Below are 19,275 nucleotides of genomic sequence, written 5' to 3'. Positions count from 1 at the left end.
CGGGGGTTGTATAGTGCTACAATATTAGAGATAGAGGGGCAAGAAGTGGGGTTATAAAGGCTAGTGTGTGTTGTATGCAGCTGAGGAAGGAGCAGTTGTTTGGGGAATTCAGGCCATTGCAAAGACTTTAGGGTAAGACAGTGGTGAGATTTATAGGGGAGATTGGAGGGGAAACTTTACTATTTTATTTTAGGTTTGCTCTAGTTTGCTGAGAAGAGATGACTGGAGGTTACTAAGGACAGGAGCAGCATACAGAAGACAGAGTAAGAGGAGAGACATGGCTAGTGAGGGTTTGGAGGAGGGAGGAAGAAATTTATGATTACGGTACAAGAGGCCGCGTTTTTGGTGGGTTTTCTTTATACATTGATTGATATGTATATTGAATTTTAGTTCATCATCGATGGTGACACCAAGTAATTTAGTATGTGGTTCTGGCCTGATGATGGTATTGTTAAGGGAGGTGATGGAGAAAGTTGATTTGTGTTGTGATAGTGTTGTAGGAAGAAAGTTTAGTTTTTTTAGGATTTAAGATTAGTTGGATTATCAGTGGGCCAGGTTTCAATGGAAGAGAAAGTGTTTTGGGTAAGAGTAAGGAGCTCAGAGATACTGTGGGCAGTGGTAATAAGGGTGGAATCATCAGCATATTGTAAGAGTGTTGAGTGGTTAGCAGCACAGTGTAAGTTTTTAGTAAAGATAGTGAACACGAGTGGACCCAAAATAGAGCCTTGGGGAACACTGGTGTGGACAGGCAGAAATGGGGTGGTAACAGTTTGCCAGCGTATAGACTGTAGTCTATTAGATAAGTAACTAGTGAACCAGGCTATAGAGGGGGTAGAGAGGAGAAGGTCAGAAAGTTTAGTTAACAGTTTAGAGTGGGAGACAGTATCAAAAGTCTTTCAGAGATCAAGTAAAAGACAGGAGACAAGTAGGTTGTTATCACTGGCTTCTGCTACAGTTTGGGTGAATGAGAGCAGAACAGTAGATGTGCTGTGATGGGGTCAAAAGCCATATTGGGTGGGTGTTAAGAGATTATTATCAAGCAAGTGTTTAAGTAGCTGAGAATGAACACATTTTTCTAGTATTTTGGAAAGTGGGGATAGTATAGCAATGGAACGATAGCTTGAGGGATCAGTGGAGTTACCACCTTTGTGGAGAGGGGTTATGTAAAAGGATTTCCATAATTCGGGGACAACAGACTCAGTAATAGAATGATTAATGAGGAAAGAAACTGGGTAGGCAATAGAGTTGGCAGCGATTTTAAGGAAGTGGGGAGGTAAACTGTCTACAGAGGGAGAGCAGGGTTTGAGTTTATTCAGCTGGGATTTGATAAAGGCAGTGGGAACAGGTTGTAAGGAGAAGGTATTTGAAGCAGAAGGACTGGGAGGTAAAGTCAGAGAAGAGGCATTGGAACTATGTTGAGTTGGTCTTTGGATTGTTTCTATGAAGTGACTGTTTAATAGAGCAGCAGTTTCAGAGGTAGTATTGACAGGAAAGGGGTTGGGGTGGGAGGGGTACTAGGTTACAGGATAATGTTAATGGTGGATCAGAATTTCCTGGGGTTGGTATATGGGCTGCAGTGGTTGGAAGTGAAAAATTATTTTTTATCTTTAATGGTTAGTTTTTTACATTTTTCTAAGTTTTTATGTAGTGTTGGAGTAGGGGAGAGGTTTTATTTTTGACCCACGTTTTCCAGGCAGTGTCCCTCTGGTGCATAATAGAATGTGTCTGCTTAGTGAGTCAGGGGGCACAGCTTAACTTTACTCTGATCTTTCTAGATGAGGCCATGGTGTTTAGTATGTCAAGAAATATTTTGTTGAAAACTGTTACAGCATAATTTAGGGGGAGGTTATATAGGAAGGTCCAGGTGATGTTTGACAGTGTAGAGTTAAACCTGTCTGGGTTGAAGTGAGTCAGATTACAACATACTCTGTAGAGGTGTTCTTTCTTTGGGTGACTGTTGAAAGTACCTATGGACATAGGTAGGGGAATGGTTACTCAGAGAGTTGGGAAGTGTGCCAGGGTTATGATAGAAACAATGGTCAGAAGGTAGGATTCAATCTATAATAGATCCAGAGGTAGAGGTTTTGTTAGTTCTGGTAGGGGAGGATATGAGGTGGTGGAAGCCGTATAGATTGATGCCATGAGAAGGGGAAAAGGTTGAAAGTAAAGCCCAACTGATGTTTACATCACCAATTATAATGGTGTTGTAGGCAATATTTTGGGAGAGCCAGGAAAGAAAGTTTTCAGGAGTAGGAATGTTGTAACCTGGGGGGATATAGATGGAGACAATGGCAAATATACGGATCCAAACAAGTTACCATGGCAGAAATTACCATCAAGAATACTTTGCCTTTGTGGAACATCAGTCAAAAATCATTGCTAATAAAGCTTAAAATATGAAATTCAAAATCACTATAAAGTATGTCTTCAGGAAAAAGATCCAAGTCTGTAGTGGAGCCTAGGTCAAATTAAGGAAATACAAACTTCTCCACCGTGAAAGTGAATGTTCTTGGACAAATGTGCAACATGCAAAATGAGTACATTCTGACATGGTCTAGAGATGAAAAGTATGTCTTTGGCAGCTCAGAAATTCAATTAGACATTGAACAAGTGTGCACCTTGACAGGGAAATACATATGGCTGTAATATAATGGGATCAAGTGATACACAGCCATCTTTTCCTTCTTTAACAATGTCACTGTGAAAAAACAATATTTTGCATTTTGAATTTTGTTCATATGCTCATAAACCTTGCAAAATCCCACAAACTCTGTAAAAAGTAATTGCAGTAGTGTAGTGTAGTGACAAAAGAATGGAAAAAACAATTTCATCTGCAAAATCAGAAACTATTGTTCCTGCTTAGCAGAATACCTGCAAGTGTAAGTAAAGAAAACCCAGATATTGTAGACATTTCACTGCCAAACAGATCTGGCAGCTTGTAAGAGCATAAGATTATAAGAAGAGGCAAAGTTTTCCACATCCTGTTTCCGATGATCTATACAACTAACTTATTTAACTGGTAAATCTAGTTCAACTAAAACATTTAAATTATGTGTTATTAATAATAAAACTGATAACAGTGCACTTAAAACCAATATGGCTGAGTAAAAAAAAATCAAAGCCAGTAAGAATAAAAAACAACCAAAAAAGTACTATATAATTGATCTGCATGACATTTTTGATTTGTTTTGCTCTTATAATAGCATACTTACCCAAAGTGGCAAATCCCGCATAAGCAAAAGTGATAAAACATTCTGGAAATAAAGCAGGATTCCAAATTAGTAATAACCAGCATGTTAAATGATCTCTGATGGCTTCTGTGCCACAGTTAGTTGCTGGATTTTACAGCTGGTAAGGAAGCATTTTGCAAAATAGGCCCTGTCTGCTCGAGCAGTGTACCTGGTAATGTAAGACAACAGCAACACTGCACACATATCAAGTAAGATTCAAAGCCTTCCTACTCACAGAATATAAATGCAATTATTTCAGGACCCTGAGTAAAACCAGCCAGGTGAGGGGTGGGTCATAAGTAGGGATGGCATTGATGGTGGTGATACCAGGGTATGCCTCACATGCTTACTAAACTCTTGGGCATGTACAGGCAAACATTCTTTCCTGTAAAGGCCATACCACCACTGCATGCTGGATGTTGGAATGGGGAAATGGGTAAGGGATATAAATAAAAATCCCTATGGAAGCGAGAATGACAATGCATTGGGATGCCCTAATTTTCCTATCAGGGAAACAGAGGGTATCAGATTAGGATTGTGGGGGTCAGTAATGAATCTTGGCATCCGAGATTGAGAATAGGCACCAGTGGCAGATGGAGATCTACTCCATAAGGGCTAAAAATTAAAAATAACTGAATGAATGAATGAATGAATAAATAAAAAATAAATCTGACCAAGTAAGGTGCATTACTCTGGACTGACCTACACAATAAAAAAAACATGAGACCTTAATAACATGGGTAAATAACCTCTTTAAAAATACTGCTTATACCTGTGCCTTTGTGTTTATTCCACTTTTTATGCTATTATGTAATACATTTTGCCTGTGTTACTTCTGATTAGCTTTGTCTTACACTTTTGACTATTTATCTGTGCTTTTTCATTACATTGGGTTGTACTTCACATATTTTTATTTAGTTATTGCTACAAGTAATTCCCTTTAAAATCTGTGTGATTTCATGCAACTACTTTTGGCTACCTTTTGAACCAGGGTTGTGGCTGAAAAGGGTCTTGCGGCCAGTCTACCTACCTGATAGTTAAATAAAAGTAAATTACAATAAAATGGCATCAGATCCAAAGTCTCTCCTAAAAGTACCAAGTAAAATTCTCCAATGCTTTCTTCAAACGTTTCCCATTTCATGGCCTGTACCGATTACAAGTCACTGAAAACAGTTTTACATCTTTTCTCTGACCTTAACTTTCAGGGCATATGGGCAGTGCAAGAAAATTGTTCCACTGTGAAAGCTTTCAAGCAACATGGCTTTATGTTATTAGCAACTCCAGCATATGGACAGGCAAAAGACAGCAGTACCAGCAATTGAAAATATCTAGTGTAGCATTTATATTACTCTCTTTTGTGGACAACTTACATTTCTCCCTTTTGCAGTCTTCCTGTATAGTGTTTAGGATTACCTTATGCAAGACTTTGTCCTTATCGGTTACCTGCAAGTGGGAGAAAAACAAGAAATGAACATTCAAAATTCATGTATGGCTTCTAAATAACACCACTTTTTAATAACATTTTTGAGCAATAGTATCACTGGGTCATCACATGGCAGCACACTTGATTCTGATACCAGAACATCAGAAGGCTACAGGCTCTATCCACACCAGATGCCTGTATTCACATTCTAATAATGACACCTTGTAACAAAATGGCTGCCACATTTCTGATGAAGTTCTGCTACTAAGATGAACGAAAATGCTAAACTGTAGATTAAAGGTTCGTTTAAACATATGGTTCAGTGTTTTTTACTTCTTATTTTTAAGTCAAAAGAAGTTTGGGTTATTGGTTACTGAGCTTATTTGCAACCGGTACCTGTCTGTCACAAATGGACCTAATTCCTGCATCTGGATATGGTATGGATTTTACTGAAGAGGGAAGTATTACTTAGAAAACCTAGAGCGCCAAGAAGTGGCCTTCCTTCACTGTTTACAAGTTACAACACACACCACACTTTAACTTACACTCAATGACAGAAAGTATGTCTAGCAGATATTCATATGAACTGTTGTGCTATGTACTGGAATCTAATCTTTGTAGGACCAAACAGGAAAGAATTGAACTCGGAGTACTACGACACTCAACCGAAAGTGTACATCTTTGTCTTTTATGCAGAAGCTAGAGTGTAGCATAGCATTTAAACAAATCATGGTTCCATATATACTTACAGAAAGAAATACAAAGTCTGCACCATAAGAACACAGCATTATAGGCATTGATGTACTTGAAGTGCAGCATAAAAACATCGGAACATTCACTTTCCAAATCTGTACTTAGTCTGCAGATTTGATTACTGAGAACGGAAGTTGTACACATTATTTCTTTTCACCGTTCACTCTTATATCTGATTATCTTTAGCTTTTATTTTATTAAATGTGAAATGTTAAAAATGAACAATAAAGTACACTTATCTTGCCTGCGCAGACTGCAGTATAAAATAATGACAATTTCCCGTCATTTTCACCTGACCGTTACCTACCACTGGGATGCTCACTCGACTGAAGGTGGTGTCTATAGCTCTCAACTGAACAGATTTTTGCAGAATGTGGCTGTCCAGATTTTTGCCTTATATTTTTGGTCTGTTCCTCATAAAACTTGTGGTTTGCTGGCATATTACTATGGATTGAAGTCACTAAATAATGACAAACATTTAAGTTTCAGACTTAGCATCTATTTTCTGAAAGATATTAACACAAATCCTGTTAATCCAGCAACTTCCTAAGTTTATAAGAGCAATATTTAAAAACTGTCTATATTTTTAGGACTTTGTTCCCCCATTATTTTAGGCTTTGTCCAGATTTCTTGCACTAAGACGTTGAGCAGTATGGTGGTATCACATTTTTACCTTTCAACTGTTCTTTGTCCTTTTTAAATGTAATCCCTCCTACATCCTAAACCTACAACTGATGGCTTTTGGAGAACAAGTGGTGGTTGTTCCACATTATGAAGGTGTAATGTTCATGTTGAAAGCTATAATTTTGGCAGTTATTCCTGTTGACCCAAAACTACAACCAAGGACCTGCAAGCAGAGCTATTCCCTGTTAGATCCTGGTGTTGCAAATTGTGCAGCAATTGGCTATAACTCATGAAAGGGGTGGGGGTTGAGCCAGGAAGAGCCCTACAAAGGTCACGGCTGTACAGCAGTTTTTTTATTAGCACTTCTACAGCTACTAGAAAAATACTAAGCTCGTAGAATGGTTTTTGTCTCGTCTTTTCTTGCTTACAGCCAGCAAGCCAGCCACCCAACTACTCCAGCAGGCAGGAAGCCAGACAGCTATCCAGCAATTCCAGCAGTAGCAGGCAACCACTCAGCTACTTCAGCAGGAAGGGTGGAAGCCAGCCAAGCCAGCCATTCCAGCAGGCAGGGAGGAAGTCAGTCAGCCAGCCATTCCGGCAGGCAGGGAGGAAGTCAGCCAGCCATACCGGCAGGCAGGGAGGACGCCAGCCAGCCATACCGGCAGGCAGGGAAGAAGCCAGCAAGCCATTCCAGCAGGCAGGGAGGAAGCCATCAATCCAGCCAGCCATTCCAGCAGCCAGGGAGAAAACCAGTCAGTCAGCCATCCAGCCATATCTGCAGACAGGGAGGAAGCAGGCAAGCCAGCCAGCCACTCCAGCAGGCAGAGAGGAAGCCAGCCAGCCAACCATTCAAGCAGGCAGGGAGGACGCCAGCCAGCCAACCATTCAAGCAGGCAGGGAGGAAGCCAGCCAGCCATTTCAGCCGGCAGGGAGGAAACCAGCCAGCCAGCCATTCTAGCAAGTAGGGAGGAAGCCAGCCCAGCCAGCCAGCCAGCGATTCCAGCAGGCAGGGAGGAAACCAGTCAGCCATTCCAGCAGGCAGGGAGGAAAGCCAGCAAGCTATTCCAGCAAGCAGGGAGGAAGCCAGCCAGCCATTCCAGCAGGGAGGAAGCAAGCAAGCCAGCCAGCCACTCCAGCAGGCAGGGAAGAAGCGAGCCAGCCACTCCAGCAGGCAGGAAGGAAGCCAGCCAGCCAGCCATTCCAGCAGGCAGGAAGGAAGCCAGCCAGCCAGCCATTCCAGCAGGCAGGGAGGAAGCTAGCCAGACTGGCAGCCATTCCACCAGACAGGGAGGAAGCTAGCCAGCCAGCCAGCCATTCCAGCAGACAGGGAGGAAAAGCCAGCCAGCCATTCCAGCAGGCAAGGAGGAATCCAGCCAGCAATTCCAGCAGGCAAGCAGGAAGTCAGCCAGCCAGCCATTCCAGCAGACAGACAGGCAGGAAGCCAGCCAGCCATTCCAGCAGGCAGGCAGGAGGCTAGCCAGCCATTCCAGGAGGAAGGAAGGAAGTAGCCATTCCAGCAGGGAGGAAGCCAGACAGCCATTCCAGCAGGCAGTCAGGAAGGAAGCCAGCCAGCCATTCCAGCAGGCAGTGAGGAAGCCAGCCAGCCATTCCAGCAGGCAGGAAGCCAGCCAGCCATTCCAGCAGGCAGGGAAGATGCCAGTCAGTCAGCCAGCCACTCCAGCAGGCAGGGAGGAAACCAGCCAGCCAGCCATTCCAGCAGGCAGGGAGGAAGCCAGCCATTCCAGCAGCCAGGGAGGAAACCAGTCAGCCAGCCATCCAGCCATTTCAGCAGACATGGAGGAAGCCAGCTAGCCAACCATTCAAGCAGGCAGGGAGGAAGCCAGCCAGCCAACCATTCACATAGGCAGGGAGGAAGCCAGCAAGCCATTCCAGCAGGTAGGGAGGAAAACAGCCAGCCAGCAATTCTAGCAGGTAGGGAGGAAGCCAGCCAGCCCAGCCAGCCATTCTAGCAGGCAGGGAGGAAACCAGCCAGCCATTCAAACAGGCAGGGAGGAAGCCAGCCAGCCATTCCACCAGGCAGGGAGGAAGCCAGCCAGCCATTGCAGCAGGCAGGGAAGAAGCCAGCCAGACAGGCAGACAGCCATTCCAGCAGGCAGGGAGGAAGCCAGCCAGCCATTTTAGCAGGCAGGGAGTAAGCCAGGCAGCCATTCTAGAATGCAGGGAGTAGGCCAGGCAGCCATTCCAGCAGCCAGGGAGGAAAACAGTCAGCCAGCCAACCAGCCATTTCAGCAGGCTGGGAGGAAGCAAGCCAGCCAGCCACTCTAGCAGGCAGGGAGGAAGCTAGCCAGTCAGCTAACCATTCCAACAGGCAGGGAAAAAGCTAGCCAACCTGGCAGCCATTCCAGCAGGAAGGGAGGAAGTCAGCCAGCCATACCGGCAGGCAGGGAGGAAGTCAGCCAGCCATACCGGCAGGCAGGGAGGAAGTCAGCCAGCCATACCGGCAGGCAGGGAGGAAGTCAGCCAGCCATACTGGCAGGCAGGGAGGAAGCCAGCCAGCCATTTCAGCCGGCAGGGAGGAAATCAGCCAGCCAATCCATTCCAGCAGGTAGGCATGAACCCAGCTAGCCAGCCATTCCAGTAGGCAGGAAGCCAGCCAGCCATTCCAGGAGACAGGAAGGGAGCCAGCCAGCCATTCCAGTAGGCTGGAAGCCAGTCAGCTAGCCATCCCAGCAGGCAGGGAGGAAACCAGCCAGCCAGCCAGTCCAGCAGGCAGGGAGGAAACCAGCCAGCCATTCAAACAGGCAGGGAGGAAGCCAGCCAGCCATTCCACCAGGCAGGGAGGAAGCCAGCCAGCCATTGCAGCAGGGAGGGAATAAGCCAACCAGACAGCCATTCCAGCAGGCAGGGAGGAAGCCAGCCAGCCATTCTAGCAGGCAGGGAGTAAGCCAGCCAGCCATTCTAGCATGCAGGGAGTAGGCCAGGCAGCCATTCCAGCAGCCAGGGAGGAAAACAGTCAGTCAGCCAACCAGCCATTTCAGCAGGCAGGGAGGAAGCAAGCTAGCCATCCACTCCAGCAGGCAGGGAGGAAGCTAGCCAGTCAGCTAACCATTCCAGCAGGCAGGGAGGAAGCCAGCCAGCCATTCCAGCAGGCAGGGAGGAAGCCAGCCAGCCATTCCAGCAGGCAAGGAGGAAGACAGCCAGCCAGCCATTCCAGGAGACAGGAGGGGAGCCACTCAGCCATTCCAGTAGGCAGGAAGCCAGTCAGCTAGCCATTCCAGCAGGTAGGGATGAAACCAGCCAGCCAGCCATTCCAGCAGGCAGGGAGGAAGCCAGCCAGCCATTCAAACAGGCAGGGAGGAAGCCAGCCAGCCATTCCACCAGGCAGGGAGGAAGCCAGCCAGCCATTGCAGCAGGCAGGGAAGAAGCCAGCCAGACAGGCAGACAGCCATTCCAGCAGGCAGGGAGGAAGCCAGCCAGCCATTTTAGCAGGCAGGGAGTAAGCCAGGCAGCCATTCTAGAATGCAGGGAGGCCAGGCCAGCCATTCCAGCAGCCAGGGAGGAAAACAGCCAGCCAACCAGCCATTTCAGCAGGCTGGGAGGAAACAAGCCAGGCAGCCACTCTAGCAGGCAGGGAGGAAGCTAGCCAGTCAGCTAACCATTCCAGCAGGTAGGGAGAAAGCCAGCCAGCCATCCCAGCAGGCAGGGAAGTCAGCCAGCCATACCGCAGGCAGGGAGGAAGTCAGCCAGCCATACCAGCAGGCAGGGAATCAGCCAGCCAGCCAGCCATTTCAGCAGGCAGGGAGTAAGCTAGCCAGCCACACATTCCAGCAGGCAGGCATGAACCCAGCCAGCCAGCCATTCCAGTAGGCAGGAAGCCAGCCAGCCATTCCAGGAGACAGGAAGGGAGCCAGCCAGCCATTCCAGTAGGCTGGAAGCCAGTCAGCTAGCCATCCCAGCAGCCAGGGAGGAAACCAGCCAGCCAACCATTCAAGCAGGCAGGGAGGAAACCAGCCAGCCATTCAAACAGGCAGGGAGGAAGCCAGCCAGCCATTCCACCAGGCAGGGAGGAAGCCAGCCAGCCATTGCAGCAGGGAGGGAATAAGCCAACCAGACAGCCATTCCAGCAGGCAGGGAGGAAGCCAGCCAGCCATTCTAGCAGGCAGGGAGTAAGCCAGCCAGCCATTCTAGCATGCAGGGAGTAGGCCAGGCAGCCATTCCAGCAGCCAGGGAGGAAAACAGTCAGCCAGCCAACCAGCCATTTCAGTGGGCAGGGAGGAAGCAAGCTAGCCATCCACTCCAGCAGGCAGGGAGGAAGCTAGCCAAGTCAGCTAACCATTCCAGCAGGCAGGGAGGAAGCCAGCCAGCCATTCCAGCAGGCAAGGAGGAAGACAGCCAGCCAGCCATTCCAGCAGGCAGGAGGGAGCCAGCCAGCCATTCCAGCAGGTAGGGATGAAACCAGCCAGCCAGCCATTCCAGCAGGCAGGGAGGAAGCCAGCCAGCCATTCCAGCCAGCAGGGAGGAAACCAGCCAGCCAGCCATTCTAGCAAGTAGGGAGGAAGCCAGCCCAGCCAGCCAACGATTCCAGTAGGCAGGGAGGAAACCAGTCAGCCATTCTAGCAGGCAGGGAGGAACGCGAGCAAGCCATTCCAGCAAGCAGGGAGGAAGCCAGCCAGCCATTCCAGCAGGGAGGAAGCAAGGAAGCCAGCCAACCACTCCAGCAGGCAAGGAAGAAGCGAGCCAGCCACTCCAGCAGGCAGGGAGGAAGCCAGCCAGCCAGCCATTCCAGCAGGCAGGGAGGAAGCTAGCCAGATTGGCAGTCATTCCACCAGACAGGGAGGAAGCTAGCCAGCCAGCCAGCCAACCATTTCAGCAGGCAGGGAGGAAAAGCCAGCCAGACATTCTAGCAGGCAGGGAGTAAGCCAGGCGGCCATTCTAGCATGCAGGGAGTAGGCCAGGCAGCCATTCCAGCAGCCAGGGAGGAAAACAGTCAGCCAGCCAACCAGCCATTTCAGCAGGCAGGGAGGAAGCCAACCAGCCACTCCAGCAGGCAGGGAGGAAGCTAGCCGGTCAGCTAACCATTCCAGCAGGTAGGGAGAAAGCCAGCCAGCCATTCAAGCAGGCAGGGAGGAAACCAGCCAGCCATTCCAACATGCAGTGAGGAAGCCAGCCAGCCATTCCAGCAGGCAGAGAGGAAGCCAGCCATTCTAGCAGGCAGAGAGGAAGCCAGCCAACCAGCCATTCCGGCAGGCAGGGATGAAGCAAGCCAGCCAGCCAGCCACTCCAGCAGACAGGCAGGAAGCCAGCCAGCCAACATTCCAGCAAGCAGGGAGGATTCCAGCTACGCAACCATTCCAGCAGGCAGGGAAGATGCCAGTCAGTCAGCCAGCCACTCCAGCAGGCAGGGAGGAAGCCAGCCAGACATTCCAGCAGGCAGGGAGAAAGCTAGCCAGCCATTCCAGCAGGAAGAGAGGCAGCCAGCCAGCCAGCCCACCATTCCAGCAGGCAGGGAGGAAGCCAGCCAGCCATTCCAGCAGGCAGGGAGGAAGCCAGCCAGCCATTCCAGCAGGCGGGAAAGAAGCCAGTCAGCCACACATTCCAGCAGGAAGGGAGGAAGCTAGCCAGCCTGGCAGCCATTCCAGCAGGCAGGGAGGAAGCTAGCCAGCCAGGCAGCCAACCATTCCAGCAGGCAGGGAGGAAGTCAGCCAGCCATACCAGCAGGCAGGGAGGAAGTCAGCCAGCCATACCGGCAGGCAGGGAGGAAGTCAGCCAGCCATACCGGCAGGCAGGGAGGAAGCCAGACAGTCAGCCATTCCAGCAGGCAAGGAGGAAGCCAGCCAGCCATTCCAGCAGGTAGGCATGAACCCAGCTAGCCAGCCATTCCAGCAGGCAGGGAGAAGGGAGCCAGCCAGCCATTCCAGTAGGCTGGAAGTCAGTCAGCCAGCCACTCCAGCAGGCAGGGAGGAAGCCAGCTAGCCAGCCATTCCAGCAGGCAGGGAGGATGCCAGCCATTTCAGCAGCTAGGGAGGAAACCAGTCCATCCAGCCATTTCAGCAGACATGGAGGAAGCCAGCCAGCCAACCATTCAAGCAGGCAGGGAGGAAGCCAGCCAGCCAACCATTCCATAGGCAGAGAGGAAGCCAGCGAGGCATTCCAGCAGGCAGGGAGGAAGCCAGCCAGCCAAACAGCCATTTTAGCAGGCAGGGAGGAAGCCAGCTAGCCAGCCATTCCAGCAGGCAGGGAGGAAGCTAGACAGCTAGCCATTCCAGCAGGCAGGGAGGAAGCCAGCCAGCAAACAATTCAAGCAGGCAGGGAGGAAGCCAGCCAGCCATTCTAGCAAGCAGGGAGTAAGCCAGCCAGCCATTCCAGCATGCAGGGAAAAGCCAGCCAGCCATTCCAGCAGCCAGGGAGGAAGCCAGCCAGCCATTCCAGCAGGCAGGGAGGAAGCAGCCAGCCAGCCATTCCAGCAGGCAGGAGGAAGCCAGCCAGCCATTCCAGCAGGCAGAGGAAGCCAGCCAGCCATTCAAGCAGGCAGGGAGGAAACCAGCCAGCCATTCCAACAGGCAGGGAGGAAGCCAGCCAGCCATTCCAGCAGGCAGAGAGGAAGCCAGCCAGCCATTCCAGCAGGCAGAGAGGAAGCCAGCCAGCCATTCCAGCAGGCAGAGAGGAAGCCAGCCAGCCATTCCAGTAGGTAGGGAGGAAGCCAGCCAGCCATTCCGGCAGGCAGGGATGAAGCAAGCCAGCCAGCCAGCCACTCCAGCAGACAGGCAGAAAGCCAGCCAGCCATTCCAGCAGACAGGGAAGGCAGCCAGCCATTCTAGCAGGCAGGGAGGAAGCCAGACAGACATTCCAGCAGCCAGTGAGGAAGCTAGCCAGCCAGACAACCATTCCAGCAGGTAGGCAGGAAGCTAGCCAACCAACCATTCCAGCAGGAAGGGAGGAAGACAGCCAGTTAGCCAACCATTCCAGCAGGCAGAGAGGAAGCCAGCCAGCCATTCCAGTAGGTAGGGAGGAAGCCAGCCAGCCATTCCGGCAGGCAGGGATGAAGTAAGCCAGCCAGCCATACCAGCAGGCAGGGAGGAAGCAGCCATTCCAGCAGGCAAGGAGGAAGCCAGCCATTCCAGCAGGCAGTGAGAAGTCAGCCAGCCATTCCAGCAGGCAGGGAGGCAGGAAGCCAGCCATTCCAGCAGGCAGGGAGGAAGTCAGCCAGCCATACCGGCAGGCAGGGAGGAAGTCAGCCAGCCATACCGGCAGGCAGGGAGGAAGCCAGCCAGCCATTCCAGCAGGCAGGGAGGAAGCCAGACAGCCAGCCATACCGGCAGGCAGGGAGGAAGCCAGCCAGCCATTCCAGCAGGTAGGCATGAACCCAGCTAGCCAGCCATTCCAGTAGGCAGGAAGCCAGCCAGCCATTCCAGGAGACAGGAAGGGAGCCAGCCAACAATTCCAGTAAGCTGGAAGCCAGTCAGCTAGCCATTCCAGCAGGCAGGGAGGAAACCAGCCAGCCATTCCAGCAGGCAGGGAGGAAGCCAGCCATTCCAGCAGCCAGGGAGGAAACCAGTCAGCCAGCCATCCAGCCATTTCAGCAGACATGGAGGAAGCCATCCAGCCAACCATTCAAGCAGGCAGGGAGGAAGCCAACCAGCCAACAATTCAAGCAGGCAGGGAGGAAGCCAGCAAGCCATTCCAGCAGGTAGGGAGGAAAACAGCCAGCCAACCATTCAAGCAGGCAGGGAGGAAGCCAGCCAGCCAACCATTCAATCAGGCAGGGAGGAAGCCAGCAAGCCATTCCAGCAGGTAGGGAGGAAAACAGCCAGCCAGCAATTCTAGCAGGTAGGGAGGAAGCCAGCCAGCCCAGCCAGCCATTCTAGCAGGCAGGGAGGAAACCAGCCAGCCCAGCCAGCCATTCAAACAGGCAGGGAGGAAACCAGCCAGCCATTCAAACAGGCAGGGAGGAGGCCAGCCATTCCACCAGGCAGGGAGGAAAGCCAGCCAGCCATTGCAGCAGGCAGGAAACCAGCCAGCCATTCCAGCAGGCAGGGAGGAAGCCAGACAGCCATTCCAGCAGGCAGGGAGGAAGCCAGCCAGCCAACAATTCAAGCAGGCAGGGAGGAAGCCAGCCAGCCATTCCACCAGACAGGGAGGAAGCCAGCCAGCCATTGCAGCAGGCAGGGAGGAAGCCAGCCAGCCATTCCAGCAGGCAGGGAGGACTCCAGCTAGCCAACCATTCCAGCAGGCAGGGAGGAAGCCAGCCAGCCATTCCAACAGGCAGAGAGGAAGCCAGCCAGCCATTCCAGCAGGCAGAGAGGAAGCCAGCCAGCCATTCCAGCAGGCAGAGGGGAAACCAGCCAGCCAGCCAACCAGCCATTCTGGCAGGCAGGGATGAAGCAAGCCAGCCAGCCACTCCAGCAGGCAGGGAGGAAGCCAGCCAGCCATTCCAGCCAGCAGGGAGGAAACCAGCCAGCCAGCCATTCTAGCAAGTAGGGAGGAAGCCAGCCCAGCCAGCCAACGATTCCAGTAGGCAGGGAGGAAACCAGTCAGCCATTCTAGCAGGCAGGGAGGAACGCGAGCAAGCCATTCCAGCAAGCAGGGAGGAAGCCAGCCAGCCATTCCAGCAGGGAGGAAGCAAGGAAGCCAGCCAACCACTCCAGCAGGCAAGGAAGAAGCGAGCCAGCCACTCCAGCAGGCAGGGAGGAAGCCAGCCAGCCAGCCATTCCAGCAGGCAGGGAGGAAGCCCGCCAGCCACTCCAGCAAGCAGGAAGCCAGTCAGCCAGCCAACCATTTCAGCAGGCAGGGAGGAAAAGCCAGCCAGCCATTCCAGCAGGCAGGAGGAAGCCAGCCAGCCATTCCAGCAGGCAGGGTGCCAGCCAGCCATTCCAGCAGGCAGGGAGGAAGCCAGCCAGCCATTCCAGCAGGCAGGGAGGAAGCCAGCCAGCCAGCCATTCCAGCAGGCAGGGAGGAAGCCAGCCAGCCATTCCAGCAGGCAGGGAGGAAGCCAGCCAGCCATTCCAGCAGGCAGGGAGGAAGCCAGCCAGCCATTCCAGCAGGCAGGGAGGAAGCCAGCCAGCCATTCCAGCAGGCAGGGAGGAAGCCAGCCAGCCATTCCAGCAGGCAGGGAGGAAGCCAGCCAGCCAGCCAGCCATTCCAGCAGGCAGGGAGGAAGCCAGCCAGCCATTCCAGCAGGCAGGGAGGAAGCCAGCCAGCCATTCCAGCAGGCAGGAGGAAGCCAGTCAGCCACCCATTCCAGCAGGCAGGAAGAAGCCAGCCAGTCATTCCAATAGGCAGGCAGGAAGCCAGCCAGCCATTCCAGCAGGCAGGAGAAGAAGCCAGCCATTCCAGCAGGCAGGGTGCCAGCCAGCCATTCCAGCAGGCAGGGAGGAAGCCAGCCAGCCATTCCAGCAGGCAGGGAGGATGTCAGCCAGCCATTCCAGCAGGCAGGAAGGAAGTTAGCCAGCCTGGCAGCCATTCCAGCAGGCAGGGAGGAAGCTAGCCAGCCATACCGGCAGGAAGGAAGTCAGCCAGCCATACCAGCAGGCAGGGAGGAAGCAGCCATTCCAGCAGGCAAGGAGGAAGCCAGCCAGCCAGCATTCCAGCAAATAGACATGAACCCAGCTAGCCAGCCATTCCAATAGGCAGGAAGCCAGCCAGCCATTCCAGGAGACAGGAAGGGAGCCAACCAGCCATTGCAGTAGGCTGGAAGCCAGTCAGCTAGCCATTCCAGCAGGCAGGGAGGAAACCAGCCAGCCAGCCATTCCAGCAGGCAGGGAGGAAGCCAGCCAGCCATTCCAGCAGCTAGGAGGAAACCAGCCAGCCATCCAGCCATTTCAGCAGACATGGAGGAAGCCAGCCAGCCAACCATTCAAGCAGGCAGGGAGGAAGCCAGCCAGCCAACCATTCAAGCAGGCAGGGAGGAAACCAGCCAGCCATTCAAACAGGCAGGGAGGAAGCCAGCCAGCCATTCCACCAGGCAGGGAGGAAGCCAGCCAGCCATTCCAGCAGGCAGGGAGGAAGCCAGCCCAGCCAGCCATTCTAGCAGGCAGGGAGGAAACCAGCCAGCCATTCAAACAGGCAGGGAGGAAGCCAGCCAGCCATTCCACCAGGCAGGGAGGAAGCCAGCCAGCCATTGCAGCAGGCAGGGAAGAAGCCAGCCAGACAGGCAGACAGCCATTCCAGCAGGCAGGGAGGAAGCCAGCCAGCCATTCTAGCAGGCAGGGAGTAAGCCAGGCAGCCATTCTAGCATGCAGGGAGTAGGCCAGGCAGCCATTCCAGCAGCCAGGGAGGAAAACAGTCAGCCAGCCAACCAGCCATTTCAGCAGGCAGGGAGGAAGCAAGCTAGCCAGCCACTCCAGCAGGCAGGGAGGAAGCTAGCCAGTCAGCTAACCATTCCAGCAGGTAGGGAGAAAGCCAGCCAGCCATTCCAGCAGGCAGAGAGGAAGCCAGCCAGCCATTCCAGCAGGCAGGGAGGAAGCCAGCCAGCCATTCTAGCAGGCAGGGAGTAAGCCAGGCAGTCATTCTAGCATGCAGGGAGTAAGCCAGGCAGTCATTCCAGCAGCCAGGGAGGAAAACAGTCAGCCAGCCAACCAGCCATTTCAGCAGGCAGGGAGGAAGCAAGCTAGCCAGCCACTCCAGCAGGCAGGGAGGAAGCTAGCCAGTCAGCTAACCATTCCAGCAGACAGGGAGGAAAGCAGGCAAGCCAGCCAGCCATTCCAGCAGGCAGAGAGGAAGCCAGCCAGCAACCATTCAAGCAGGCAGGGAGGACGTCAGCCAGCCAACCATTCAAGCAGGCAGGGAGGAAGCCAGCCAGCCATTCCAGCCAGCAGGGAGGAAACCAGCCAGCCAGCCATTCTAGCAAGTAGGGAGGAAGCCAGCCCAGCCAGCCAGCGATTCCAGTAGGCAGGGAGGAAAACAGTCAGCCATTCCAGCAGGCAGGGAGGAACGCCAGCAAGCCATTCCAGCAAGCAGGGAGGAAGCCAGCCAGCCATTCCAGCAGGGAGGAAGCAAGGAAGCCAGCTAGCCACTCCAGCAGGCAAGGAAGAAGCAAGCAAGCCAGCCACTCCAACAGGCAGGGAGGAAGCCAGCCAGCCAGCCATTCCAGCAGGCAGGGAGGAAGCTAGCCAGACTGGCAGTCATTCCACCAGACAGGGAGGAAGCTAGCCAGCCAGCCAACCATTTCAGCAAGCAGGGAGGAAAAGCCAGCCAGCCATTCTAGCAGGCAGGGAGTAAGCCAGGCAGCCATTCTAGCATGCAGGGAGTAGGTCAGGCAGCCATTCCAGCAGCCAGGGAGGAAAACAGTCAGCCAGCCAACCAGCCATTTCAGCAGGCAGGGAGGAAGCCAACCAGCCACTCCAGCAGGCAGGGAGGAAGCTAGCCAGTCAGCTAACCATTCCAGCAGGTAGGGAGAAAGCCAGCCAGCCATTCCAGCAGGCAGGGAGGAAACCAGCCAGCCATTCCAACAGGCAGAGAGGAAGCCAGCCAGCCATTCCAGCAGGCAGAGAGGAAGCCAGCCAGCCATTCTAGCAGGCAGAGAGGAAGCCAGCCAACCAGCCATTCTGGCAGGCAGGGATGAAGCAAGCCAGCCAGCCACTCCAGCAGGCAGGTAGGAAGCCAGCCAGCCAACATTCCAGCAGGCAGGGAGGACTCCAGCTAGCCAACCATTCCAGCAGGCAGGGAGGAAGCCAGCCAGCCAGCCAAGCCAGCCACTCCAGCAGGCAGGGAGGAAACTAGCCAGCCAGACATTCCAGCAGGCAGGGAGAAAGCTAGCCAACCTGGCAGCCATTCCAGCAGGAAGGGAGGAAGCCAGCCAGCCAACCATTCCAGCAGGCAGGGAGGAAGCCAGCCAGCCATTCCAGCAGGCAGGGAAGAAGCCAGCCAGCCATTCTAGGAGGTAGGAAGGAAGCCACACTGCCACTAGGCAGGAAGCCAGTCAGCTACCCATTCCAGCAGGCAGGTAGACAAGCAGGAAGCCAGCCATTCCAGCAGACAGGGAGGAAGCCAGCCATTCCAGCAGGCAGGGAGGAAGTCAGCCAGCCATTCCGGCAGGCAGGGAAGAAGTCAGCCAGCCATACCGGCAGGCAGGGAGGAAGTCAGCCAGCCATACCGGCAGGCAGTCAGCCAGCCATACCGGCAGGCAGGGAGGAAGTCAGCCAGCCATACCGGCAGGCAGGGAGGAAGTCAGCCAGCCATACCGGCAGGCATGGAGGAAGCCAGACAGCCATACTGGCAGGCAGGGAGGAAGCCAGACAGCCATACTGGCAGGCAGGGAGGAAGCCAGACAGCCAGCCATTCCAGTAGGCAAGGAGGAAGCCAGCCAGCCAGCCATTCCAGCAGGTAGGCATGAACCCAGCTAGCCAGCCATTCCAGTAGGCAGGAAGCCAGCCAGCCATTCCAGGAGACAGGAAGGGAGCCAGCCAGCCATTCCAGTAGGCTGGAAGTCAGTCAGCTAGCCATTCCAGCAGGCAGGGAGGAAACCAGCCAGCCAGCCATTCCAGCAGGCAGGAAGGAAGCCAGCCATTTCAGCAGCTAGGGAGGAAACCAGTCAGCCAGCCATCCAGCCATTTCAGCAGACATGGAGGAAGCCAGCCAGCCAACCATTCAAGCAGGCAGGGAGGAAGCCAGCCAGCCAACCATTCACATAGGCAGGGAGGAAGCCAGCAAGCCATTCCAGCAGGTAGGGAGGAGAACAGCCAGCCGGCAATTGTAGCAGGTAGGGAGGAAGCCAGTCCAGCCAGCGATTCTAGCAGGCAGGGAGGAAGCCAGCCCAGCCAGCCATTGTAGCAGGCAGGGAGGAAACCAGCCAGCCATTCAAACAGGCATCGAGGAAGCCAGCCAGCCATTCCAGCAGGCAGGGAGGAAGACAGCCAGCCATTGCAGCAGGCAGGGAAGAAGCCAGCCAGACAGGCAGACAGCCATTCCAGCAGGCAGGGAGGAAGCCAGCCAGCCATTCTAGCAAGCAGGGAGTAAGCCAGGCAGCCATTCTAGCATGCAGGGAGTAGGCCAGCTAGCCATTCCAGCAGCCAGGGAGGAAAAGTGTCAGCCAGCCAACCAGCCATTTCAGCAGGCAGGGAGGAAGCAAGCTAGCCAGCCACTCCAGCAGGCGGGTTGGAAGCTAGCCAGTCAGCTAACCATTCCAGCAGGTAGGGAGAAAGCCAGCCAGCCATTCCAGCAGGCAGAGAGGAAGCCAGCCAGCCATTCCAGCAGGCAGAGAGGAAGCCAGCCAGCCATTCCAGCAGGCAGAGAGGAAGCCAGCCAGCCATTCCAGCAGGCAGACAGGAAGCCAGCCAACCAGCCATT

At 53.4% G+C, this 19,275-nt stretch overlaps 1 protein-coding gene across 5 annotated transcripts in view; it reads right to left on the bottom strand.

Moving 5' to 3' along the window:
• STN1 (STN1 subunit of CST complex) overlaps positions 1 to 19,275 on the bottom strand; it is a 978,195-nt gene that overhangs the window by 202,144 nt on the left and 756,776 nt on the right. For all 5 annotated transcript variants that reach the window (XM_044056104.1, XM_044056103.1, XM_044056107.1 and 2 more), the window contains one exon: positions 4,601 to 4,673. In XM_044056104.1, coding sequence (XP_043912039.1) covers positions 4,601 to 4,673 — 73 coding nt within the window. The remainder of the gene's footprint in view (positions 1 to 4,600; positions 4,674 to 19,275) is intronic.

This window comes from Protopterus annectens, chromosome 14.part0, assembly GCF_019279795.1.
Source record: "Protopterus annectens isolate FY-2018-M chromosome 14.part0, PAN1.0, whole genome shotgun sequence".
Lineage (NCBI taxonomy): Eukaryota > Metazoa > Chordata > Ceratodontiformes > Protopteridae > Protopterus > Protopterus annectens.
The sequence above is the reverse complement of the archived record's forward strand: the minus strand, read 5'-3'. Positions and strand labels throughout refer to the sequence as shown.